The sequence below is a fragment of the Elaeis guineensis genome, chromosome 14 (genome assembly GCF_000442705.2).
Source record: "Elaeis guineensis isolate ETL-2024a chromosome 14, EG11, whole genome shotgun sequence".
NCBI lineage: Eukaryota > Viridiplantae > Streptophyta > Magnoliopsida > Arecales > Arecaceae > Elaeis > Elaeis guineensis.
In genome coordinates, this window is record NC_026006.2 from 35,848,863 (window position 1) to 35,876,629 (window position 27,767).

A 27,767-nucleotide genomic window follows, 5' to 3' on the forward strand; every position below is an offset into this window, starting at 1 on the left:
AAAAATATAAACAACATTCCAGACTAGTGTTATATGGCATGTAAAAAGTGCAAAAAAAAGATCAATAAAGTGGATAGCTATGTACTTTTGGTGTGCTTCGTGCAACAAGATCTCTGAATTTTCAATGACAAGATGAGATATTCCACAATCTCATAATATATCATTCATTTAAATTATATTTGGATCCCTAGTACTCATAGAGTCCCTAAAAATCCATAGATATGAAGTGCACATTGATATCGAAGATGATTGCAGATCTGCTATATTTATGATATTCGATAAAAAAATAAAAAAAATAAATCTAAGTATCAGCCATGGAGCTTCTAAAAGTATAAAATGGTGATGTTGAAGATATTCTTTCTATTATTAACAAACTTTATAGTAGGACATATATTTTCTAGATCAAAGTCACAACCTACAATGTAATTCAAGATTTTAACAATTACATAGTGATCAGGACATTCATTCCAGATACAAAACTAGAAGAAAAATTTATAAAAAAATAAACACCTTTAGATTAAATATGTATTGGATGGTTTGTATCATTATATTATTTAATTATTTAACAAGTTGATCCTTAAACCACATGCTATCATTGCAGGCTACTATCATTGCCAAAGTAATTGACACTTCTACATCAATTCAACTGCCACCTATAAATTCTAAGATATTTATTAAATTATTATGTCATTAATTTCATATTCATATTTCGGCTACTGTTACATAAATTAGATTTTTAACTATAATTTACTATTTCAGATTGTTCCTATAGATAAAAAGAATGAAATATCGGCATCAACTACATTATCAATATCAAATGTTCTAGTTTGTGCTAAAACACTTCACCATCGACTCCTTGTGTCAATCAGACACGTCTCTCATCTTATATTGATTGCATTGTCACTCATGTAGGAACCAAAGAACAAAAAAAGAAATAGCAATGATGCCAATGAGCTTTCAGAGATCATATGCAGATTATTTAAGAAGAATCTTGCACCATAGTTTGAAGACAAAATTGATATAATGACGGAAAAATATAAGTTATTTATATATTTATAAACAAACAACTATCGATAAATATGTTCTATAACGAAATCATAACAAAACAGCGAAGGCATAGAGGAGCATGAAAAAGATAATTTTCGAGAAGAGATTGATCTTAAAAAGATAACTAATGAAATCATTCACGAATTTCAATCATCAACCACATTCAAATAACCAAGAAAAAATACGATCGTATATTCTGATGAAGATTGAATGATCTGAAATAAAATATTATATATTTTATAATTTACTATATATATTATATTTTAAATATCATAAATTATTAATTTTTTAAGTAATTTCACTATTTCAATTCATGATCTAAATTATTATTTTGAATGTTTCATTTATTTTTCTATTTATTTTAATTAAATTATAAATTAAATTATAATATTTATAATTTATTTTATATCAAAATTTATTATTGTGGTTGTTATTTTTCTGTATTTACAAAATATCCGACCATCGTCCATAAACTATGTTAGTGCGTATTAAGCACCAATTCCCTCACAACACGTGGCAATGGATCCCTTGATACCATACGTATGCGTATGTGTATTGCATTAAGCATGAATGAACTATGTTCGTGCGTATTAAGCGCCAATTCCCTCGTAACACGTGGCAATGGATCCCTTGGTACCATACATATATGTATGTGTATTGCATTAAGCACCAATTCTCTCATGACACGTGGCAATGATCCCTTTGTACCAATGTCTGGCTGCGGCCCCAGGCATCATTCTTGCCGCGGTTACCATGTCCTTCATTGTCAAAAAGAAATTTTTTGCTTTGTTTCTCGTTTCCTCAACACCGAATCCAAAACGAGATCCCGGACAAGATCCAGCTCCTCTATTCCATCCAAAAGGTCAGCTTTCTATCGCCTTTTATTCCCACTTTTCTTTTGTTTACCTTCTCAATTGTCTCCCATTAAAGCGTCCTCTAAGTATACTTCCACCGGATTGGATAAACAGCCACCAAAAATGGGAATAAAAGAAGATGAATGCCAAAGATTGAAATTAAGCACGAAACTTAGATCTTCGAAGTCAGCTTCGCCATTCTCTCCCGCTTCATCAAATCCTTCGACAATGTGAGCTTCCTGGAATTCGGCTTCAAAACGTTCATTTAGGATTTCTTACGTTTTCCCTCTAAACGCATTAATCCAAGCCAATCTCCGTCACCAAATCCGCTTATTCATAATGTCAACCTAGAATAGAGCCCATACTCTATCCTTTTAAACAGGTTATTAGAGGGAACAATGGCAGGGACGAGGGAGTTAACAAATGAAATAGCTTTTGTGGTACCAAGACAGCATAAATTTAGATCCTGATGCATGAGGCATTTGGTGAATTTAAAAATGCACGGTTCTAGAAAGACATTTGGGCAAAGTGGCAAAGAAATTGACATTGCAAAGAACGACTGCGTCAATAAATTCAGTAGGAGAAAAAGAACAAAGAATATGCCCATTTTGCTGTGTCTGCATTTCTTTTTTTTTTTTTTGCCTTTTTCCTGTATGATACTACATGGACATTTCTTATCCATGGAATACAAAGAGCTTTCTATGATGCACTCACGAAATTGCTTCGAAGACAAGCACTTGTTTACTTGTTTGATAATGGATAATGCTTCTATTTAGTTGTAATATGTTCGGATCTAACTCTAGTGGACTTGTAGATTTCGAGATGAACCTTGAAATCATGTTATGAGTTGTGTCTGTAATGAGTTGGTTAAATTTAGGTGACCTAACTTACAGTATGTTGCTCTTAACTGAAGAAAACTGAGGGTGCCAACTGACTGAGTTGGTAAAGGCTGTTGTGTTGATATCAGGGATCTGGCCTCTGGTATTTGGCATGGCTTTCACATTTCCTAGTTCTCAAAGATGAAGCAAATTCTTTTTTGATGGATTCATATGATCATAAGCCTAGACTAGCTTTTCTAGCCCCCCTTTTTTTTTTTGTTAATGTTACACATTTTTTCTAGTTTCTTTGAAGAGAAACTCTTTAAATTTGCCTGTGTGAGCACCTTTTATTTAGCATCGCCAAACAAGTTTTTCAACAAGTGCTTTCTTATTGTTTTCTTAAAAAGGTCATTAAGATGTTTCTTCAAAATGATGCCAAATGCAGTTCCAATGGTTTTGTTCTGGAACTCTTATAGATGACCACCTAATTAATTGCAGAAAACAAGGAAATAAAGCATACAACTGTATTCCTCCAACTTTCCACATATAACTGAAATTACCCAGAGGCTTTCTGTCTATCTCGGTAACATACAGTGCTTTCTTTGGGGGTTGGGGCATCCATATGTGGAGAGAGATTCTACTACACTACATGCACTCCATATGACGTATTTACACAAAAGTTGAGTTGTTTTTAGTTCCATGCTTCAACATAATGGCTTATATGTACCAACATCTTCTCCTATAATTTTAAGTATTAGAGCCTATATTTATTGCCTGAGACCTTCACGAAAAATTGGGATGTGTCAAATCTTCGCCCCAGAACTAAATCAGCCAGTGTTCTCATCCTGCTTGTAGATTCAAAATATTTTATTGATATTAAACAAAGATTTATATTTTCTTTTTTTTTTTTTAAAAAAAATCTAAAGGCAGTCTTACTACTTTTTAATGCATCATTTTCTCACTGGCCTTAGGCTTCAGCTTACTTTGTGGATAAGCTATTTTTGTGTTAGCAGCTTCTTTCTGCTCGAAGGTTTGGTTAACAACACCTATCTTATTTCAAGTTTCTGATTTTAATTCATAAAACATATCTCCTTGATTGTGACTGCCTCTGCATCACTAATCACATCTATGTTTTATCTTGCAACCTTGAATTTTCATATTCTTGTTCAGGTATGATCTTCCTTTGACTTGTAATTGGTTGTTTTGTATCTGTTTTGATGAGTGATGACTTTGCAATTATCTGAGCATCTCTCTCTTTTTGTACTTGAGCACCATCTTTTGTTCCCTGATCATCCAATTTTCAAATAATCAACTTTTATGCTAACCATGGGGGCCAGGAACTGGTCTTTCTGCTGGGTGTGATATCTTCAAATACCATAAATTTAACTGACAAGCATTATCCTAGTAACCTTTTGCTTCTGAATATCCATTCCTCTTTTATGTGCAGATGAACATTAGTTCAAATTAATGGATTGAATCTTCAAATTAGGACTTAATCTCCAAATAATAGGAACTAGATTGTTTAGCTAAGCCAGTAATTGCTTATATGAATAATGAAACCACGGCTCTAACTTGTCAAGTGGCAACAGTTCTGACCACTCAAATTGGTTCACTCACCAGGCAGCCCACGATGCATGAACTTGTATTTAATCCTAAATTTAGCTGAATAGGTACTTTAGTACAGATGCAAGACTTTTATTTGGGGACTAAGTCCGTGCCTGTTCTCATCAAGGAAAATATAACATGAATTGTTAATGAATTTTCTTTTTCCTCATATTTTAATTATCTTTTCCTATATGGACAGTTAGTACTATGCAAATCAACATATAATGAGGAGCATGTTGATGAAATAAGGCTTTTCTTGATGCTCATAATTATTCTTGCAGCAATCAACAGACGGTTGGTGCATTTTGCTTGTTGCTATAGTGCTGAATTCTGTGACTAGTTTCTTGACACTTATAAATCTGTATAAGCTATGGAACCACAGCAAGATGATTCATCATCCTCAACAACTGTTATAACCCCCGATATTCAGCATTCTGCATCTAATGGACAAGATGCTACTGTACAAGAAACACCAACCATATTATTCTCATGGGCCAGAAGCCTTAAAATTCCACTTCCACAACAATCAGACCAAGAAGATTCACAGCCTGGAAATCTAGGAAAATCAACTTTTGAACGTTTCACAAGTGGATTAGGTTTACGCTTGTCTCCAAACTCTCCCATGAAAGATGAGAGTGCTGAGAGCAACTCAACAGCTCTGCAATCTGGTGGTCTGGGGTCCTTCACCAAAGGTATAGTGGACTCATCCATGAATGCAATAAAAGCTGTGCAGGTCAAGACTCGCCATATTGTATCTCAGAACAAAAGGAGATACCAGGTAATTCTGCTTCATCATGATCTTTGTGAAACATTTTCTATTTCCATTTCTCCAAATTCATGTTAGAATTTTAAAGATTAGCATCTTCATCTCAGTTCAGTCTCATCATTATTAATCTAAAGCATTTTTACAATTTGATACTTGGTTGTGCTAATTCTTTTGCAATGCTGTTCCAAGCAATGATTAAGCTTTTTAGGCAAGGACATTGCTTGGTTGTTGGTATGGCCTTTGAAATAAAAAGGTATATCTGCATGTTTGGTTAGTATTATCATTGCAACTGTGTATACTTTTGTTTGTGGTCATCATAGTACCACGGAAGCATTTAAAGTTAATGTTCATGCTTTCTCAAGTTTAGAGAGGAATAATTTGAAAGTAACTGCATCTTTTTTTTGAAAGTTTATTAGGTTGAGGTCATGAATGTTCTTATTGCTACAGATAAGGGGTTTTTGAAAGTTCAGGATATATTTTTCATTCACCAAGTTCCATTATGTTTCTCTCTGGTCATTGTTTTTGAAAAATCTTCAGCAATTTTAGTTCCTACTTATTGTTGTAAGGTATTCTTCCCCATTCTTGTTTAAGTCTCTTTAGTTATTTAGGGGGCTATGTAACATTATTATTTTAACTGCATTGGTTTTTCCTCTTTTTGTTCCTAATATTCAAAGTTGTACTAGATTAAGATGTTATTCTGATATAGACATGTGCTTGTTGTACTTTCCTTTTGACCTTTGTTTTTGGTAATGTGACATTTGGTGGCAATAATTTTGAGTGTTTCCTTAATACGATTACCATGATTTTACCCGATAGGATTCTAGCATGCCTTTGTCTAATTTATATATTATATTTTTGAATAGAATTTGAAGTTTAGAGCTTCTTTCGATAAGCTTAAATTTGAAATATGTTTTTTTCTGAAATAGCTGAAAAAGTAGTTTGTGTAAACAATGGTTCTTGGAGTTTTGTCCGCAATATTTTTGAAGTGATGAAACTATTTCATATTCTAATGATGCCTGGATGGTTTCACTTGAAGCATTTGTTCTAAATGAAATCTGATAACATGTCAATCATTGGTTACCAATTAACAACCAGTTGCATGTAAAACTAATATTATTGCTGCATCAAGCCTGCAACAATAAATCGTTCATGATATTATCAGACAATGCTTGCCCTGAAACACATTTATAAAATAGACTTTTGTCAGTAGCTTTGATGGTTATTCACTTATTCTGAATATCCCATGACATACAACCAAGACAATTTGCTGGATTTATGCAACTTATCATTATCAACTATCTGTGTTTCCACTTCTTTGCCCACTCAGGAAGGTGAATTTGATTTGGATATGACATATATCATGAAGAATATTATTGCTATGGGTTTTCCTGCTGGTCACATAAGCTCTGGTTTGTTTGGATATTTTGAGGTAATGAAGTACAATTTTGCATTCATGCCAAATCAATTGGCTTCCAAGATATCATTTTCACATCGTATGACCTATGCTGCTTGTGTAGGGATTCTACCGGAACCATATGGAAGAAGTGATCAAGTTTTTCGAGACCCATCACCAGGTACATATGCGCCTGTGAGCATCTCTGTTTACTGAAATCATATTCACTTGATCTTAGCTTAATCAAGCTCTGCACTTCTCTTGATTTCAAAGTATGCTACATAATGATTTGTGAAACTTTTGTCTAATATAGCCAAATTGGACTTTTAATGAAGCAAGGATGAAAAAACAAAACTGGAGCTAAAGAAGAGGGTACTTGAGAGATAGTTACATTCTTACAGCAGGGAGGATAATCATGCACCAGAGAGAGGGCAGGAGATGGCTTTCAAAGTAGTGTACCATATCTTGATATATTCATAAAAACTTTCTCCTAACGGAGGAAAAAGTGTAATACTTGAAGTAAGCAATGAAATATTTTCTAACAAGGATTAAGTCCTAGTTCATTGTGGTCCATCTTGGCCATCAGGATAGTAATATATCGATCTTGGGATGAGTCTGGGACCTTGATAGATGAAAAACCAGGCTGTCCCAGTCCATTATTGCTGACAATCACAGTCTCCCTGCTGCAGAATTATCCTTTAGGGATGATCAAGGCTCAAACTAGGAGGATTGGGGTCATTGTTCAGCCCCAGGCATCCCAGAAACCCTAGAATCCTGCCGGAACCAGAGATTAAGGCTTGAATTGGGCGGATTGTGGCAGCAACAGGGAGTATCTGATGGGAGGAGATAGGGAGGCCACCGTGTTTGGTAAGAGAATGGTGGGAGATTGAAGAGGGAGGGAGGGGGTAGAGAGAGAGTGGCTTGATAAAATATTTGATATGAGTAGAAGCATGTCAACAGATAGAATTTTGGTTTACACTTGTTTTAATATATGTTGATGATAACCATTGATGTAAATCTAAAAATTGCTTGCTTATTGTTTATTTTAAGTTTTTAACATTTAATACTATTGGTAAAATCTATCATTTGTTCACTTAAAGTATTGGAAGATGATATGTAAAGAGATTTGAATTTTTTTCAATACATGCTGTTGTAGACCTAAATCAATGTTGTGGGCCCTCATTTTAAGCTAGTGTTAGTCTTGCATTAATACAATTAAAGACTTACTTTTAGCAAATGGAGAGTACTCTCTCTCTCTCTCTCATCCATATATATGTATATGGACATATGTAATCTTTTTTATTTTTTTATTAATTTTATATGAAGTCACTGTGATAGTGATCAGACCGTGGAAAAAATTATCGAGGGGGGCTGGAGTTGGGTTTGATGCCACCCTCACTCTAGTATTTATTTGAAAAACGAAAAAAGACTGGACATGTTATCTCAGGTAGGTCTCTTTGTGTTTCTATCAGTTTTTCAGCAACAAATTGGTCTCCAGTTTAAAGAACTGAGTTAGATAGAATATCTATTGCCTCTTGCTAATCTGAATATGCGATAGTTTTTGCACAAGTTTCTCATTGAACTTATATTTTACAGGGAAAATACAAAGTGTACAATCTTTGTTCAGAGAGGTTGTACGATGCATCATTATTTGAGGGAAAGGTATGGTTCTAATTTTTAATTAATTTTCATTCTTCTTATTTATATTCTGTTTGATCCTTCAAGTAAATCACTCTTATTAAATCCTTGTAGAAATTCATGATTTATCATTGAGATGCACATAAAGAGTAATATATTTGCATTCGATGGCATAACTTTTATTATTTGCATTCATAAACAATAAGAAAAATTCTCAGTTTACAATATTGGGTTTGAATTTTATTTATTTTACCGTCATCAATAGCTATTCAGGGCCATGCCTCCAAGATAGAATGTATCTTTTTTTTCCATCTAAGTCTCCAGGGATTTTGTCCAGGATTTCTCTGGTCCTAGTTCTCAAAAAATTCTTTGGTCTGTCTTCTCTAATCATGATGCACACTTTGGAGGAGAGTATGACCTTAAATAGGAATTTGTTGTGGAAAAGAATATGCAAAATGTAAATAAATAGATGGGATAGTTATTATCTGGTATGATTTAAGGCAATCATTTAGATGAAATATGTTTAATTAATTATTTCTTATTGCATCCTTTTGTTTGATATATCTTGCATATCTCAGGTGGCTTGTTTCCCATTTGATGACCACAACTGTCCTCCAATCCAACTTATAACATTGTTTTGTCAAAGTGCCTACTCATGGTTGAAGGAGGACACTGAAAACATAGTTGTTGTTCATTGTAAAGCTGGTATGGCAAGAACTGGGTTAATGATTTCTAGCCTCTTACTATATTTGAAGGTGAGATTATCTTGACTGTCGTTTGTTGATACCAGAGCGATGATGGGGAGACTTCATTTGCCTATTTGATCCAATGATTGATATATGTGGTAGCTATAAACAATATCTTTTTCTGAGCAGTTGTTTCCAACCACTGAGGAATCTATTAATTACTACAACCAGAAAAGATGTGTAGATGGGAAAGGGCTTGTCCTCCCAAGTCAGATTGTTAGTATTTGTTGCTTGTTTTGATGATTCTTTAAAAGAGGAAATCATGTCTACAATGTGCATGACACTTACCTTGTAATGTCTCCAGAGATATGTCAAGTATTTTGAATGCATTCTAAAGAATTTCAATGGTGAAAATCCACCAGCCCGCAGGTATTCAGTTCTTCAATCAGTTTGTTAATTTTCATAATCAGTAGTGTATTTTGAATGTCAAAATGCATAGCTTTTACTGGTTATTTATATTATGTTTCTCCAGGTGCATGTTGAGGGGCTTGCGCCTTCATAAATGCCCTTACTGGATCAGGCCTTCGATTACCATCTCTAATCATAATGGTAATAACAACTCATATGATCCCATACTAGAGCACCAAATTTCACATCTCATACTAATGCTTGTGGAACAATAAAGTTATTGTCTATATCAGTGAACCATGTCCAAATTTTATGCCCTTTTGACTCCTCTTTTTCTTCTATCTGTCCCAACTGAATATTGAAATGTTGGTTTATCAAAAAAAAATGCTGAAATGTTAACAAAAAGGATTAGGGATATTTTGAACAAACCTTGCTGTGATGAAGGTAAAAAACTAATTTGTTCATTGGCATTGTTACTGCCAAAATCTGGCCCTTAGGACCATCTAGAGGGCACCGTTCGATCCACAGTGGTGGAATATGGTCTGCCTTGGAATCATGAGTCTGCATGCAAAAAGAATGAAAAAGCTTGCCAGATTAGTTTCGACCAGATCCTTCGATGTCTAAGTCAGATCGGGCTTTGGAATAACAGTAAAGAAAATAATAGATGGTCAAAATGGTGTTACCCAGTTCTGGTCGGTGTTTGACCGATTTAGAGATGGTCAGCGTTTGACCAATCTGGAGATGGTCAAATTTAGTCGGTGTTTGGCCGATCTGGAGTTGGTCGGATCTAGTGATGGTGATGCCGTAGTAGGCACTGGCAGCAAAGTCGATGTAGTTGATACCAATGCTGGTAGCGATGAAGCAATCTTGGCAACAAGTGATGTCAAGGATGGTGGCGTCAAGGGTGACAACGCTAGGCGTGGTTGTGGGTGGTAACGGCCCAGGTGTCAGCAGAGCCAGAGTTGAGGGCCTTGGTCAGGTCTTCATTTTTCTTCTCCTTGGCAGCTGTTAGTGTTCTCTTATTGGGGAGTGAGTTCGTCAGGTTCACTGGCAGTATATTCTTGATCAGCTCGATAGCGAGCTTGCTCTTCCTATAGGGGATCACCCCGCTGAGCAATGGATCCTCCGATAGGTTCACAAGTCCTACCTCCCACTTGGGAATCAGAACATGGGGTAGGTGCTTCTCCAATTTGTCACGTCATATAGCATCGTCCACAATGTGGAACTTTTGGAGGAAGGCCTTGTGCTCTTGTATGGAAGAGGTGCCCGATGCATCAATGTTTGGATTGGCCATGATGGCGGAGGCTTGAAACTTGAAAAGGAGGGTGGTAAGCTCTTGCTTTTGGATTGCATGAACCTTGCCCTTCCCCCATTGCAAGGTGCATTCTATCCTTTAAATAGAATAGATTTGAGCGTTGAAGAGTGGGAAAGACATGAGCAAGGGCGTGGGCGTGAGCGTTAAAGAGGGACATGGGCATTTAAAGAAGGACATGGTTTAGTGGGCGTTGGAGAGGGATGTGGGCATCTAGAGAAGGACATGGGTTTGTGGGCATTGGAGAAAGATGAAAAGTCATCATATCATATCAGGTATCAACTAATTTAGTTACTAAATATTCTTAAGGGTGAAGTTTAGAAGCTTATCTCTTCGTGTTTTTGCAGATTGCTGATTTACCTGTGATGCTTATAGGTTCTAGGGAGTTTGATATGCTGAAACTGTCTCTGTTATGACTTTCTATCTACAGTTGTTTGATCTGTGCTATTCTAGGCTTTAGAATGACTGATTCATATATATCTGCACACACTTGTGGACATATTTCTATTTTTCTCATATTTATAGATCATTGTTTGTGCTAGGATTTGCAAGATATATAATGCTTAACATTCTTTCTATCCAGGAGTCCTCTTCTCGACAAAAAAGCATCCCAAGACCAAAAACCTAATGGTATATTATTCAACATCTTTATTTTCTCACTATTGTTTATTGTCAAGGTCAGTTTTTTCTTAACCACATTTTTGATCTTTGCCAGCGCTGCTGATGTTTTGAATATATCTTTATCAGGCCTGACTTGGAGTCGACTAGACTCAATTTAAACAGATCATCAATATGCAAAAAACCTATTTACCTTCACTAACAACTCAATATTGGATCCAAGCTGTTATGGCATTGCTTGAATTGATAAAATGGTACAGAAGTCAAGTATGAACACTATAATGTAGACTTTACTCACAATCAACCAAAAATATCTTGAGAATTGAGTGGATTATATTTAGGCACCATTTGAACTGGAATTGATCTGGCTCAATTCTTGTCATGTCCAACTTAACCCTTCTACAGTCCTTATCTTTCTCTGTTTGCGATAAATCTACTTATATGCGTATATTGTTAAGTCTTATCTATAAAGAAATGTCCTTATAATTAATATTTTTTTGTAATTATAAATGATATCTGCTTGATTAGGACTTGTATTCTTCTGTTTTTAAAGTGCTTGAAGCTAGGCATGCTGACATATGATATTTGCATCTCACATTTATCCTACATTCCTACCCTTCCACCATAAAAGAGGAAACCCTCCTCTGGGACCTAGGATGTCTTGCAAAGTTTGTGCCAGAAATAGGATAACCTCTAGTAATGTCTGTAAGAACTTTCATAGTTTTAGCCATTCGAGTCAAGAGTAAGTCTTTTGCTTGCACAAAAAAATGACATGTCAGTCAAAAACTCTATAAAGCACTAGCAGTTTCTGTCTGTAAGACTTCACATAACATTCAACCACATTCCACCTGGACTTTTGAGCTGGAGAAACATTTGTTTTCATTGGATATGGTGAATTTTGCTGTAAAGACTCATCCAAGACCCAGTTGGGCGCTTTAGTGCTTTACCCTTTAAACATTTCTTTTTGTGGTTATCAAGACTATAAATGTTTTGCCAATGATGTAATCTCGACTTTATTTTCATTTATGTTTCCTTATCATATGTTTCACATCTAATATATATGTATATTAAAATGGAGGCCCTGCCAATGAAGGGCCTCCATTTGCCACGTGGGGTCTAGGGAGAGATGGGAAGGAGCCATGTGGAAAAAAATCGAAAGAGAAGAGATGTCATAGTGCACAGTTGGTGAGCCATAGCTACCCCTTCCTCAAGAATGCTCGCAGTAGGGCGTTGTAGTCACTGAGGCCCAGCCGGATACCCGCCCACTTCATCTCCCGGAAGACCGCATCGGCCTCCAGAGTCTGGCCGATGCTCCTGAGTGTGCGGACAAGACGGGCATAGGATATAGCATTGGGGTGCATCCCGGAAGCCTCCATCTGAGCCAACAAGTCCAGGGACTGGTCGAGGCAGCCTCGCGAGCAATGGGCCTGGTCCAACGGTCATCAGACTCCCATAAGAGCTCTTGCCTCTCCTCTTTCTCATAGAGGGGAAAAGGGTGGTCTCTTGAGGTTGTTGGAGCGTGATAATGGCGTGTTCTGAAGTTTAAGAAGTGTTTGATTTAGTGCTTGAATGAATTGGGACAGATTGGAACTGAATTGGTGAGAGTTTGTGCACAAAAATGGTGATCTAGGGTTTTCTATGCATATGGAAATGTGAGAGATGTTTTGGAAGAAAATTCACTTCTTTCTTCTCTTTCAATCTGATTACACTATATGTACTTATATACAAATGTGGTTCCAAATTTTGAACCTAAGTCCAAGCCCCAAAAAACTCCCAATGCCAAGCCCACATTGTGAAAGCACTCACCCAAGCCCATATACATCCATGCCTTGCGCACTCTCAATCCTTTGGACCTAAACCCAGTCCAAAATATAGCTCTGCCCCTCAAGAGCCTTTCTCTTGAGCCTCGGGGATGTGTGAAGGCCAGATGCCTCCATCCCAGGGCCAAGCCCGGTCCTAGCAACTCCAATGGGCAGCCCCTGGCGTAGGGCTATCCAACCAAAGCCTTGCAGCCTCTGTAGCGTTCTTGCTTCATGCAGCCACGGCCTTGGCTCCTCCCTTGGACTTCCAAGGCTTGGAAGCATCACACTTGAGTTTACAATCTCCATCTTGGTGCCTCAAAGTCTTTGCAAACTCAGCCCGATCCATCAAACCCATCAACTTGATGCATTTGAGGAAGCTATCTCTTGGAAGAGCTTTGGTTAGTGCATCAGCCTGGTTCTCTTTTGTGTGAACTTTGACTAGCTCCATCTCTCCTTCCACTAACTCTCTAATCCTATGGTACCTATGCTTGATTCTTGCATGATAGACCGAATTTTGGACCAAAAACAGTGCACTTTGGCTATCACAATGCATCCGGACAGCCCCTTGTGCAAGCTCCATCTCCAATGTTAAACCCTTCAGCCATAGAGCTTCTTTGGTAGTCTCTAAGATGCCAATATATTCAGCTTCAGTTGGAGACAAAGCCGTGATTGGCTGCAAGCTTGATCTTCATGAAATCGGACCCCTATTCAAGCAAAACATATAACCTGTGGTTGAATGCTTAGTGTCCATGTCTCCACCATCACAAGCCCAACCATTCGGCCGTGAGCATCCTTGGACATGTTGGAACTTCCCTTGTTGCTATCTTACTGCCGATAGCAAATACCGACTCCAACTGTACCAACCAAGTACCTGAAAACACCCTTGAGTGCCTTCCAACGCCCTTTGCCTGGGTGAGCCATAAACTTGCTGATGTGGCTCACAATATATAGGCAAGATCAGGTTTATAATATACCATCGCATACATTAGACTCCCAATGCCTGAAGCATACGGTACTCTCTCCATTTTCTTAGCCTCCACCTCAGTTTGGGGTGACATACCCTTAGAAAGACTCACATGACCGGCTAAAGGTAGTGCTGCCATTTTTGAACCTTCCATGCCAAATCTCTCTAAAATTTTTCTGATGTAACACCTTTGAGATAAATGCAATACCCTCTTAGTTCTGTCCCAAGGATATCTATGCTTAGGATCTTAGTAGCTGGATCTAAATTCTTCATCTCAAACTCACGAGACAAGGCAACCTTCAAGTTATCCACAACACCCATACTCTTGCAAGCAATCAACATAGCATCCACATACAAGAGTAAATATAAGCTAGACCCATCCTCAAGTAATTTAATATAAATACAAGGGTCATACTCACATCTAGTCAGGCCGATGCTCTTCACATACGTGTCAAAATGCTTGTGCCATTATTTTGATAACTGCTTCAACCTGTAGAGAGATCTTTGTAGCAAACAAATCTTCCCTTATGATTTTGGCTCATCGAACCCCTTGGACTGCTCTAGGGTTTCCCGTACAAGCCCAAACCGGCCGTAAACAAATCTTCCCTTCTGATTTTGGCTCATCGAACCCCTTGGGCTGCTCTAGAGTTTTCCGTACAGGCCCAAACCGGCTGGTACAGGGCATATCGAACCAAACTGGGGGGGAACCGGTGCGGTTCACCCCCCATTTTCGGTAAGTGAACCAAATCGCCGGTCCCCCTCCATTTTCGGTAAATGAACCACATCATCCCGAGTTGAGCTGGTTCGGTGTGGTTTGTTTCAGGTCGGTATGGCTCGATTAAGGTCAATACAGGGTGTATCAAACCGAACTGGGGGGAACTGGTGCGGTTCAGCCCTTATTTTCGATAAATGAACCAAACCGCACTGAACCGAGCTAGTTCGGTGTGGTTTGCTTCGGGTCGGAACGGCTTGGAATCGAGCCATACTGACAACACCATGTGGGGGCTTAGGGGGTGGCTTTGTCTCCCTTTAGCTTGAGATCCTGAGAAACCCGAGAGCAAACTTTCAGATTCTCAAATTCGACGATAGGTGCGACGGCCTCCCAAAAAAAAATGAGGAAAAATTCAGAAAAAATTCCACAACTCCTTCGATGGGGCGACAAATTTTGATCAGAAGTAAGGTAATCCTTCTATCTCTAAATATTTTGTTTTTTCATCTTTTTTGGTCAATAACCGCTAAAAAGTAGAAAAATAAAAAAAATCATGTCAAAATTTATGATTTTGGTATGATTTCATGATTTGTTGTAGATCATTGGACGATCTACATGATGACACTAAAATAATTAATTTTTATTAATTTTTTTTAAATATATATATTAAAAAATTATTAAAAAAATTAAATTAAAAAAATTAAAAAATTATTAAACTATCGTATTTTTTTAAACTTGCAAAAATGAGTAAGAAAAAGGATCTAGAGCGTGCCATTACTAGGAGTATGGTGAGATGCTCTCAGTTCGGCACCATTGGAGATATAAATGGTGCGACAGAGTTTAAGAGAGAAGGGATGACTAGGTTAAAGCAGCATAAAGTTGGTGGTTATCAGGATGTGGCCATGTGTTGGAAATGCTCACAAGAGATCTGACAATTTATGAAAAAGCACTTCGCTGATCAGAAAGAGAAGACAAAAGAGAAGAGGGTAGAGGTGGACCGTCGAGCTGGAAAGCTAGCTTATCATTCTAGAGAGTCAAAGGAGGCCTCTACTCCATAGGATAAGGAGACAGAGATTAAGACTGCCATTCAGGTAAGTCTGGATGATCATACAGGCTGGAGGAGATGGTTAGATATAGAGAGTGATTTGGACTGTCATTTTATGAATGTGGTCTGGATCTACGACCGCTAGAGGAGAGTTTGAGTTCAGGAGGACCATCTCTGTCAAGGAGCCAATCAGTAAAGGGAAGAGGGATATTTTATCGATGCTAGGGGCTTTTGACAGTAGAAGGAGATCTGACATAGATATTTCAATTGGGGTCACCATTTATGATGTGGATCCACATGCTTTTTCTAGCAGAAATTCAAAACAGCAAAGGCTTGATACTATGCTGAAGAAGGATATGTGACGAGCTATTGGATCATGATTTCATTTTAGCCACATTCTAGCAAATGCAGCGGACAATACTTACTATCAGTCTGTCATTTCAACAATACAGGCTGCCGACCCCAGTGTAGATCCCCCAGCATCCAGGGATATCCATGGTCAGCTTCTTGACAGTAATAAAGAAGAGCTAGAGAGATGAATCTCTTCTTACAAGAGTAAATGGCCCATATACGGATTGACGGTGATGTGTGGTGGTTGGATCGATCCTACTAGACGGAGTATCATAAATTTTTTAACATATTGTGATGGAAAAATATTTTTTCACAAATCAATTGATGCTTCAGATAGGGCGCACGATGCCGCATACATCTTTGGACTAATAGAGGAGATGATTGATTCAGTTAAAGAGCAGAATGTCGTGCAGGTCGTCATACATAATGGACCGCAATATAAGGTTGCTGGTGAGTTGCTGATGGAGCAATGATTGCATATTTACTGGACATCATGTGCTGTATATTGTATTAACCTCATGTTGATGGATATTGAGAAGCTTCGTAGAGTGCAGCAGGCAGTAGATACAGTCCAGTCTATTACTAAACTTATCTACAATCATACATGGGTGCTATCATTGATGCGAAAATATACTGGAGGGGAGATCTTGAGATCGGATGTCATACGGTTTGCTACAAACTACATACACTTGATAGCCTTTTGCAGAAGAAAGCATCCTTGCGTCAGATGTTTGTCATGTTGAGCAGCAGAAGAACAGATATGCGAGGGCCGGCACTGAGAGAAGTCATGTGGAGAACTTAGTGATCAGTTAGTCATTCTGGCAACGGACTGATAAAATAGTAAAGGTTATCAAGCCATTATATGAAATGCTTCGTATCATGGATAGCGAGAGATACCTCCAGATGGGCTTCCTATATCACATGATGGAGAGGGTAAAGCAACAGATCAATGAGATAGATCCCAATCATGTCCAAGAATACATCAACATCATTGAGCATCGCTAGGATTATCAGATGAGTAGGCATTTACATCTAGCTGGTAAGCATGAATTCAAGAATCATTTGAAATTTTTTTTTCTTGTACTAGTATAAGTTTACTTAATCATTTGTGAAATTTATTTTCAGCTTATTATTTGAATCCGAGATTTCAGCACAGCATATCCGAGATAAATATGGATAATGAGCTCCTCACTGCTCTTCATAATATTATATGTAAGATGGTGTTCCATTCCGAAATCGCATCTATGTGTCTGCAAGAGGTACATTAGATCAATTAAGATGCGATTATTTAATTTAATAATATATTTGTTACTAAAATGAATATATTTTTCACAGACAAAATAGTTTACAGAGAGGACAGACAGCTTTGGAGTCTCATTAGCTGTCGTAAGCAAAAAGAAGATGAATCCAAGTAAATTACATATCAACAGTGAGGACTTTATTGAAATTATATTACTATATCATAAAATTTAATATATAATTGTCTAATTTTGTGATAGTTGAATGGTGGATCTATTTTGGACAATCCACACCAAATTTAAAAAGTGTGGTCATCTGTATTCTTTTTCAGACGGTCTTCTCTAATGGTGTGAGTGCAATTGGTCGATTTTTACCCTTATCCACAGCAAACAGAAAAATCGTCTGAAATAAAAGTGCTTCAACAATCTTGTTTATGTGCATTATAATTTGAGATTGAGGCTAAAATGTGTCTAAGATGAAGTACAATTGAAGTATACGGATCTGACAATAGATGATTATGCCATTAATGATGAGGATCCGATGATTAAATGGCTTGTAGGCCAGCAGTAGGAGCCGAAACTTGATGAGTCAGGATCTCCTCCACGATCAGTCAGTGTGGTAGCTAGAGAGATTAGCATGGATTCAGGATAGTGGACAGAAAAAAATATTCCACGTAGAGTTCCAACTGATCTGCCACAGCCTGAGGGATCACAGAGGAGTCATTCATCACGTGTCTCCATATTCGAGTCATCCGACTAGATGTTTGAGTGAGAAATACTGGGATGAGGTTGGTCATAGTGGGGCACTGAGGGAGCTTAAAAAGGCAAAGAAAAAGAAACGTCAGTTGCAGCACCCTCGAGAGTGTAGGAGTCAGTTGATTCAGATTCAGAGACCAACGGCAGTGAGAGTGATGGTAGCAGTCATGGATCTGGTGATCAGAAAGAAACTGGAGGATACGAGATTACTATTCACAAGACACAATCGCAAGATGATATTCGATTCATCGATGAGTCTCAATTTACACATGTCATACAAGATAGAGACCACGGTGGACGACCTGATAAACTCCATGAGGAGATATCTCATATAGGCGATGGCCTCCCAGAGATTGTCCAGTGCATGATACAGCTGCAGATGATCTTGCATGTGGAGTAGGATATATGAATGTATCTAGATCATCCTCATATTGTGGACTCTATCACCCGCAGGCAGCTTATGATCCATATGGATATGGTGTATCCGAGACATTGGCTTCCAGTGGCTACTATCTTATGCAGCTCGGAGCATCTTATGGATCGAATTTTGCTACTGACATATTTGGATGGGTCTCTCTACAGTCATACCATTATCCCGAGGATACCTCTCAGAGTTAGAATTTGAGCGAGAGATCTGATATGTCTTACAATTCAGAGAGGATACCTTATGCGATGAATATTCAGGATTACAGTGCTACTTGATTAGAGGGATGGACAAATGTTCTTCCGAAGTATGTGGATGATCCGGATATCTACGAGCGATACAGACACTTGACGAGATATTAGATCAGTAGTGATCCTAAGGTTAGCATATTATTCTTTATAATTTGCACTTTAGATATATTAAATGCATTGTTTTAGTCTTTTAGATTTTTTTTTTGGATGGTACAATTATTATATGGCATAAATAAACATTAATTTGGATATAAAGTAATTTAAAAAGTAAAATAAAAATTTGAAATCAAATTCAACTAAAAAAATCAAAAAAAATAATGGCATACTGGTACCGAACCGGTACGCTACCGCATACCGACACGGTACAATATGCAGTACTGTACCGCATCAGAATCGGTATGGGCTCAATACCGATTTTGAAATCCTTGGGCTGCTCCATATAGATCTCTAAATTTTCATGAAGGAAGGTCATTTTGACGTTCATCTGCTCCAATTCTATGTTCTAGATTGCAACTATGCTCAACAGCACTCGAATTGATGTATGACGGACAACCGGGGAGAATGCTTCATTGTAGTCAATGTCCTTTTTTTGGGAGTACCCCTTGGTGATTAACCTGATCTTGAATCTGACCCCTCGTTCTGCAGGTCTTTTGCATTGGAATATCCATTTGCATCTTATGGGCTTCTTTCCATTCGGTAGCTGTACCAACCGTCATGTTTGGTTCTTCTGGAGGGACTGCATCTCTTCTGTCATGGCTTAAACCCACCTATCTCTTTCTTGGCTTGCCACGGCCTCCTCATAGGTCTGAGGGTCTCTATTTGCTGCCTCTAATGCATAAGACACGATCTCACCAAAGCCATACCTCTATGGTTGCCTCACATTCCGCTTAGGCTTGTGTAGTGCAACACCAATATTTGTGCTGGGATTTGGCTCCTCCCTTTGCACCTCTTGGCCTCGACTTTGTGTCTTTCCTCCCTCCATATATGGAGGCACCTCAGAATGGTGCTCCACCTGAATTCCACATCCTCCTGATGTACTTACAAAAGACAAAATAGTATAAGAGGTTAGCTGTCCAACCTTGACCGATTAGACCTTCTATTTCTCCTCTACGATCCCTTGCATCTTTAGGATTGAATTTTCATCAAAGACCACATCCCTACTGATGGTGGCCTTGTTCTCCAGGAGATTCCACAATCTGTAGCTCTTGACTCCATGCGGATATCCAATGAATACTATCTTCCTCGACTTGGCATCCAACTTGCTCCGCTCACTAGCATCAATGTGCACATAAGCCGTGCAACCAAAGATCCTGAGATGGCCTAACTCTACCTTCTTTTCAGACTATAGCTCCTCTGGAATCCTCCCATCTAGCTTGGTATGAGAGGACTGGTTCACTAAATAGCAAGCTGCATCTACCGCATCCACCCAAAATACCTTGGGAAGCCTTGCTTGCAACCGTATACACCTTGCCGTCTCCATGAGAGTCCCATTCATCCTCTCAGCCACCTCATTCTATTGGAAAGTTTTTCTAACTGAAAAATACTTCTTTATTTCATATTTTTCATAAAATCACAGAAACTCTCTAATTGTGAACTTACCATCATTATCAGAACATAGACACTTCATACTATAACCCTTCTCCTTTTTTATTTTTGCCTTCTAAGCTTTAAATCTAGAAAAAACCTCAGTCTTCTTCCTCAAGAAAAACACCCAAACTCTCCTAGAAAAGTCATCAATAAGGATTAGAAAATACCTTGCCCCATTCCTGACCGAGGCTGGCCCCACACATCAGTGTGCACAAGCTTCAGGGGACCTTCACTGCATATAGCACTGATGGCAAACTTCATCTAGTGTTTTTTATCCATTTGGCATGGCTCATACACCTTTGAAACACTTCCATCCAGAATAACTCCATTCTTGCTCAGGACCTTCATATCATGGTTGTCCATGTGATCAAGGCAAAAATGCCACAAACGGTATGCATCCTGTTGCTCTTGTACTGCTGCAGCTGTTTCAGATTCTTCACTCACCATGGATCCCTCCATTCTATATAAGTTGTTCTCCAACCTCCTCCCCCTCATCACAACCATAGCTCTCTTGGTTATGTTCAGAATACCACTCCCGGAATGGCTGCTAAAGTTGTAACTATTCCTCTCCAAATAGCTGAGTGACACTATATTCTTCTTCAACTCTAAGACATGCTTCACATTGGTAAGAGTACGCATCATCTCATCAAACATCCTCACCTTGATGGTCCCTATTTCGGACATCTTGTAAGGATGATCATCCCCTAATGTCATACTCCCCTCCTCGATTTTGATGTAGATAGCAAACCAAGGCCGGTTTGGTGTATAGTGATGAGAGCAGGCCAAATCCAATGTCCATGTGTTCATGTTGTTCTTGTGTCCATCCGAAACCATCAAGAGGTCATCCTCCATCTCAAGATCAGCCACGGCACTTGCTGAACCCATGGCCTTCTGCTCTCCCTTGTTCTTCTTCCAAAGCAGACAATCCTGCTTGAAATGTCCTGCTTCATTGCATTTGAAACACCTCGCCTCCTTACCTTTTCGGAACTTGGACTGCCCCCTTTGCTTGCTCCTTTCCTTCCCTCTTCCAGGCCTCTCCCCTATGGCTAAGCCCTCTTGAGGACCTTCTTCCTTGATCAATTTTTTTCTTTGTTCATTAGACCGAAGCACCGAAACTACTTTCTCATAGTACACTGTCTCATTTTCATAAAGCAAGGTTGTCACCAACGGGTCATATGAAAATGGAAGCGAGCATAGCAAGAGTAAAGACTTATCCTCCTTATCCATCTTCACCCTAAGGTTCTACAAATCAGTGCTAACTTGATCAAACCTCTGAATATGCACATAATGTCACCTCCCTCACTCATTCGCAAGCTATACAATCTTTTTTTCAGCATCAGCTTGTTGCATATTTTTTTTCATATACTTGGCGTGCAACTGAGACCACAAACTCTTGGATGTCCTCTCCTCTAACACACTATATGAGGCCGAATCAGCCAAACAACCCCTAATGGTCGAATGAGCCCTCATCTCCAATGTCTCTTCTATGCCCTATCCATTATATCCTCCGGCCTATCCTCCAAGGCCAAATCCAATTCATTTTGTACTAAGAGATCCTCCACCCTAACCTTCCACATTGAGAAACCATCCTTCCTATTAAACTTCTCAAAATCTACTTTAATGTTATTGCTCATGGTTGGCGCCTACCACAATCACAACAACCCACAAAGCTGATTGAGAAATTACCTTGAAGGTGGATTGACTTCTTCTTCTTCACCATGCAAATCCTTGCTCTGATACCACATGTTGGAGCTTGATAATGGCATGTTCTAAAGTTTAAGAAGTGCTTGATTTAGTGCTTGAATGAATTGGGACAGATTGGAATTGAATTGGTGAGAGTTTGTGCACAAAAAATGGTGATCTAGGGTTTTCTCACATGGAAATGTGAGAGACGATGAGAGAAACATTTTGGGAGAAAATTCACTTCTTTCTTCTCTTTCAATCTGATTACACCACATGTACTTATATACAAATATGGTTACAAATTTTGAACCCAAGTCCAAGCCTCAAAAAACTCCCAATGCCAAGCCCACATTGTGAAAGCACTCATCTAAGCCTATGTATGCCTGGGCCTTGCATACTCTCAACCCCTTGGACCTAAACCCAGCCTAAAATGTAGCTCCGCCCCTCAAGACCCTTCCTCTTGGGCCTGGAGGATGTGTGAAGGCTGGATGCCTCTATCCTAGGGCCAAGCCCGGCCCTAGCAACTCCAATGGACAGGCCCCGACCTAAGGCTGCCCAACCAAGGCCTTGTGGCCTTTGTAGCCTTTTTGCTTTATGGAGCCACGGCCTTGGCTCTTCCCTTAGCCTCCCAAGGCTTGGGAGCACCACACTTGAGCTTACAGAGGCCACATGACAAGCGCTTATCCGTGAAGATCTACGAGCAAGAAGGCATGTGGGGGATGATCTTTTGCGGAGCAAGGAAGCAACTCCGATAGGTGGTGGTGGTCTGAGGAGGCGATGGTGGCCTGAGGGGGAGCTTACAGAATAGCCACACCACCATTTCCATTGCGACCAACTTGAGCTCAATTGCAGAAGAAACGATCTCTTCCCTTCGTGGATGACATTACCTGGCATGGAGCAAACTCATGATAAAAGGACCCTAATGAAAGATGGGAGAGATTTAGGGGAGTGGAGGTGGAGGCCGAGAGGAGGCCTCAGCGGTGCTGAAGATCTCTAGCTAGACCTTAACCCCTTCGTCGGATCACGGATCTCCGCTGCCCACTTCCTCCACGGCCGCCGGCAAATCCCACGGTAAAGGTTCTTACTTTCCCTCTTCTTCAGCTCTAAACCACCCCAAGAGCCCATCATCAGTCCCCGATTCCTTTGGAAAACATCAAAAGGAAGAAAATAAAAAGAAAAGGAAGGGAAAATCGGATGAAGGTGTCACCTTTTTGGGTTGGTTTGGTGCTGCGACCGGGCTAGATGTTGGCTCTCGGGAGGGAGGAGGTCAAAGAGGATGGCACCACCACACATGTTTCCTTTGCTCTTCACTACTCTTGAGTCTCCTCCGCTACGATGGAGAAGCAAAAAGAAGAATAGGGGAGAAAGAAGTGGATTGGGCTCTGTGGGGAGGAATAGAGTTGAGAGAGAGAGAGAGATGGGAGAAGAAGGTAATGGGGAGTGATGCTCTGTTTCACTCTCTCTCCTTTTGTTTATTAACACGAGAAGAAGGTGAATCTTTTTTTAGCACTAATTAATAAAAAAAGGAAAGAGAAAAGAGGAGGGGGAGAGAGATAGGTGGTATGGTCCTGACTATTCAAGAGCCTCTTGAACTCCGCCATGACAGCGAAAGAGGAGAAGAGAGAGCGAGCTAATACAAGAAGAGGGCGAGGGTTTTAGGAGAAGCTAGACAGCAAGAGATCGATGAGGAACTCTAAATTTAGAAAAAATAAAATATTTTATAAATAACTTATAATCCACATTATGCACAAAATATATTTTTTTATTATTTTAATTATTTTTGAAATGTATATAGAATAGATATTAATAAATTAATAAAATAAAATATTTTTTCAAGAAAAAAACATGTCCCATGCACGGCATGGGGTTATAAGCTAGTGTCTTGGAAATTTTCAATGTAAAGTGATTATTCTAAATGAAGCTTTTACTAACATCATTGGGAAAAATCTAGTGTTTTAACTTGATTTTATCTCGCCTGCATTGCTATGCTTTCAGTTGTACTAGCACCATGAAGAGCTTATGACAATAATTCTCTTCTATTAATGTGCTAGTAATGATGAACAATTCCATCTTAGCAATACTACAATATATTGTGATATCCATTCACTTTTTTATACTTCCAACTAATGGATGAACCTTTATGCTGTGCAGTCCAATTTCTAAATCCACTAAAATGGCAGTATTTATATAAACTAACAAGTTTTAGAAATGCAGCATGTCAGGCATCAGATTTGCAGGTAGTATTAGCTATTTACGTGGAATCCAATACCCTAGAGGATATCATTGTCACAAATATAAATTTTGATATGTCAACTTTAGATGTTATGGGTTTTCTATCTTCTCCCTTATCTCCATTTTGTCATCATCTGGTCCTTCTTTAGCCATACTACAATCACAACTTATTCACTGGTAGAGATTCAAGACCAATCAAGCTTTCTTTATATAACATTTTGGCGGCATGCAAACTGATGTTATAGAAATCTGGCTGAACGGTGCTGTTGGGTTAAGTCATCTGATTAGAATTCTGGAAATCGGTCCAAGAACCAGCCGAACCAGATGTCTCAAGCCTTAAACTGATTGAATCATTTTAACCAACCAATGTTTATGAATTAGCTGGGTCAAATTGATTAGGACCAATTAAATAGATCTACAACTCTTCCACCAACCACAATTATCGAGTCCATTATCATTAAAGACTAAATTGGAAAATCTAAAACAACATAACAAAGAATCTGCTCTGCAATCAATGATGCATCCTTTCAAATCGACTGTCCAGCAGGTTATGTCATGTTGATCTAGATTGAATGCATATCAGTTTCATCTCCACTGTGACTCTGAAAGCATTGGTTGAAACACCCAATAAGTCTTTATTTCATCTTACATTCTTATGTACCTAAGACTGCATATAATGTGGTACCACTTAGCACAGAAATATATTCTACCATGGATTTAGCGCATGCCTATGTTGTTATAGCCTAGCATTGGCATGGTATGTACCACTCCATGATACGCCCTTCTAGTTCTTGACATGCTTAGCAAGGACTAACGTGGCAACAAACTGGTAAGGCAGGGTCATGATACATACTGAGCTGTATCAGCCATGCCAACCAATAGACTGGTCCATGCTCTCCACATTTACATCACTCACTCTTTGAAGCATATGGTAGTAGATCACTAGGATTTTACTTGCATATTTCATGGAAAATGTAAAGGGCTTGCATGTTGATGAACATTATAGATTCATCCAGGTATACATTGGGCCAGCACCTGCAAGCCCTTAATTCATGTGTCTAATGCATTGTCGACCATTTCAGATAACTTTTTTATGTTCTTTAGACACTATAAAAGCATGTCATGTGGAGCAGAACAACTAAGCCTTTCTGGGTCTTCTAGGACAAGCTTTTTTGTTTTTTGAGTAAATACTGTCTTTTATTTTAAAAGTCAAAATGCTTTTATGTATTCTGCAGTTCATTAGATTGCATTGAGCCATATGCTATTTATTGTCTAATGTCAAAATTAATTCCAGCCAGAAGATTTCTGGTTCAGTTCCAAAAAGAAGGGAATTCTGCTTTTTGGTTTGCCAGGAGAACCTGGTCTAACAGAGTTAGCTGGTGACTTCAAAATCCATTTTCATGATCGCCAAGGTGATTTCTATTGGTGAGGACTTTACTTTTTGTTATCACCATGTAGTGAATCAAACAAATTCGACCATTGCTACCATGAATTGTTTGGTATTTTATACTATGGCTCTTAAGCACTTTAAATTAGAGGAAGATCCCAGATTTATGGGGTAAGGCTTCTGTATTTGATATGTTTACTACCTCCATTAAGAGAGTTACTGGATGTTGCAAAACTCATTTTTTTAAAAAAAGGGGAAAATCTAATAGCTACAATGTCGCATCACAGAGAAGAGAACACATTACCTACTCTAATTGAGTAGTCATCTTAGAGATTCTGACATGTTATTTGACTCAATCATGTCTAAGGATGATTACGAACTCCTCTACATATATTACCATGCAATCTGAAATTGTTTAAAATGCTAAAAACCAAATTATACTGGAATAAACCCCCTTATTAAGAAAAGATTGTTTTACAGTGTATAACTATTGTACTAACACCCCTTTTATCTCTAGGGTTAAGTAAAATTTCTGGTTATCCTAGATCCATATTGTGCTAGATGACAGTCGAATATTTGTTGTTGGTAAAGTAATTCTAGGAAGAAAAATACAAGACCTCTTTGGTGATTCAGTGATAAAAGAGGAAGCAAATAATTGCAAAGTGCCATTTGAGCTTAATAAATGGCATAATTGACTCATAGCTTATTTGACTGTCAAATTATAGAACTCGTAATACCATTCAAACAATTTATTTCCTCTTATTTGTCATTATTGATGTGCTTATAAGTTATAATTACCTTAAATCTTCTTAATTGCTGTCATATATACCTTGACACTGAGCACAATTAGTTATTCTTCACTCTTTAGTATTTTAACAAACCTAACATTGGCTGAAGCAAGTCATATTTCTTCCTTGCAGTTGGTTGAATACAACAATGATAGAAAACAGGATAAGCTTGAGCACTACTGAATTTGATGACTTTGACAAGGTAATGTGTCATTCCTTGGGTTAGAAAGAATGATAGGTCAGATCTTGTGCTAGGAAGCAATGATGATCAGTGCTTGTAGGCTATTAAAGTAAGATATAATACCAAGCATTTTGTACTCACATGTGAAACCTAAAGAAAAGAATCTTGTTTGTTCATCATATTCTCCATGAGGGAAAATTGCAGGAATTTCATTTTCTCTTTCACCTTCACTCTTATTTATGGTAATTTAAATACTATATGCTTCTATTAAGAACCTTACATGTTATGTTAGAAAAGTATATGTCCATCAATTAAGTTACATCTAAAGCTTCTAATTATCTTCTGTTTATTTGTTCGTATTTAAAAATCTTCCTTTTCAGCTTTTACATTTCTTCCTGTTATAATTATAAAAAATCAACTTTACCTTCCAGAGGAAACTACCTTCTCCAGGATTCCAAGTCGATATTGTGATGATAGACTATGATGGTTCTCTACCTCAGAAGCCTCCAAGCACAGATGTCAGTAGGGCTGGTGGGAGCTTGGTAACTGAGAGTGCCTCAAGAGAAAGCAGCAAACCATCTCCTAAAGCAAATGAGGACTTGGGGAGTCATGACAAGGATGATATCTTCTCAGACAGTGATGCAGAAGACACTGGGTCTTCTTCCAGCAGGCATGCCCAAACAGGCAGTGATGGCAGAGGACCTGCTATTTTTGGAGGGTCCAAAAGCAAGGCTTCAGTTAAAGAAACAACAGACATAGCAAAGGGCATCAAACAAGTTTCATTGAAAAATGAAGGGGTTAATCAAACCCCTGATGCTAGAGTGAGAAATGAAGGAAACAGTGATAGGAGTTCCTCGATGTTGGAAGCCCACAGTTTGGATTCAACTAGTGCAAGTGTAATCAAGGCAATTGCTGCTGATGCTTCTGTCTTCTCCTTTGGTGATGAAGATGACTATGAAAGTGAGTGATCTAGCCATCTGAGGTCCTTCATGTTCTGTGGATAGGTTGCATAATGGGCCAAAAAGTTTGTGAAATATGCCTGATCTCAACTAGGAAAATCAATTCATTTTTTCTTCCATTTCATATAACATTTCTTAAAAATTCTTGTCATGCCAGCTATATACAATTTATGACTGTTTAATTGATTTCAGCAACATATGGTATCCAAACTCTTATCCTTTAAGAATCTTCTCTATGGATTTGATTTTTTTTGGTACCTATTTG

General features: G+C 38.4%; 1 protein-coding gene across 4 annotated transcripts; it reads left to right on the forward strand.

Moving 5' to 3' along the window:
• The first annotated feature begins 1,788 nt into the window (after positions 1-1,788).
• On the forward strand, positions 1,789-27,693 carry LOC105035125 (phosphatidylinositol 3,4,5-trisphosphate 3-phosphatase and protein-tyrosine-phosphatase PTEN2A). 4 transcript variants are annotated; one of them, XM_073248714.1, is made up of 14 exons: positions 1,789-1,909; positions 2,016-2,131; positions 4,606-5,102; positions 6,418-6,519; positions 6,608-6,664; positions 8,080-8,145; positions 8,700-8,876; positions 8,997-9,083; positions 9,172-9,236; positions 9,340-9,416; positions 11,111-11,157; positions 25,482-25,612; positions 26,495-26,564; positions 26,975-27,693. In XM_073248714.1, exons 3-14 carry the CDS (start codon positions 4,695-4,697, stop codon positions 27,509-27,511), a joined length of 1,824 nt encoding a protein of 607 aa, XP_073104815.1. In that variant the 5' UTR covers positions 1,789-1,909; positions 2,016-2,131; positions 4,606-4,694; the 3' UTR covers positions 27,512-27,693. The 4 variants fall into 4 exon arrangements, with proteins under 4 accessions (XP_073104815.1, XP_019702793.1, XP_073104816.1 ...); XM_073248715.1 differs by lacking the exon at positions 2,016-2,131 and adding an exon at positions 3,691-3,749 and having other exon boundaries at positions 1,790-1,909; XM_019847234.3 differs by lacking the exon at positions 2,016-2,131 and having other exon boundaries at positions 4,616-5,102.
• Positions 27,694-27,767: the final 74 nt, after the last annotated feature.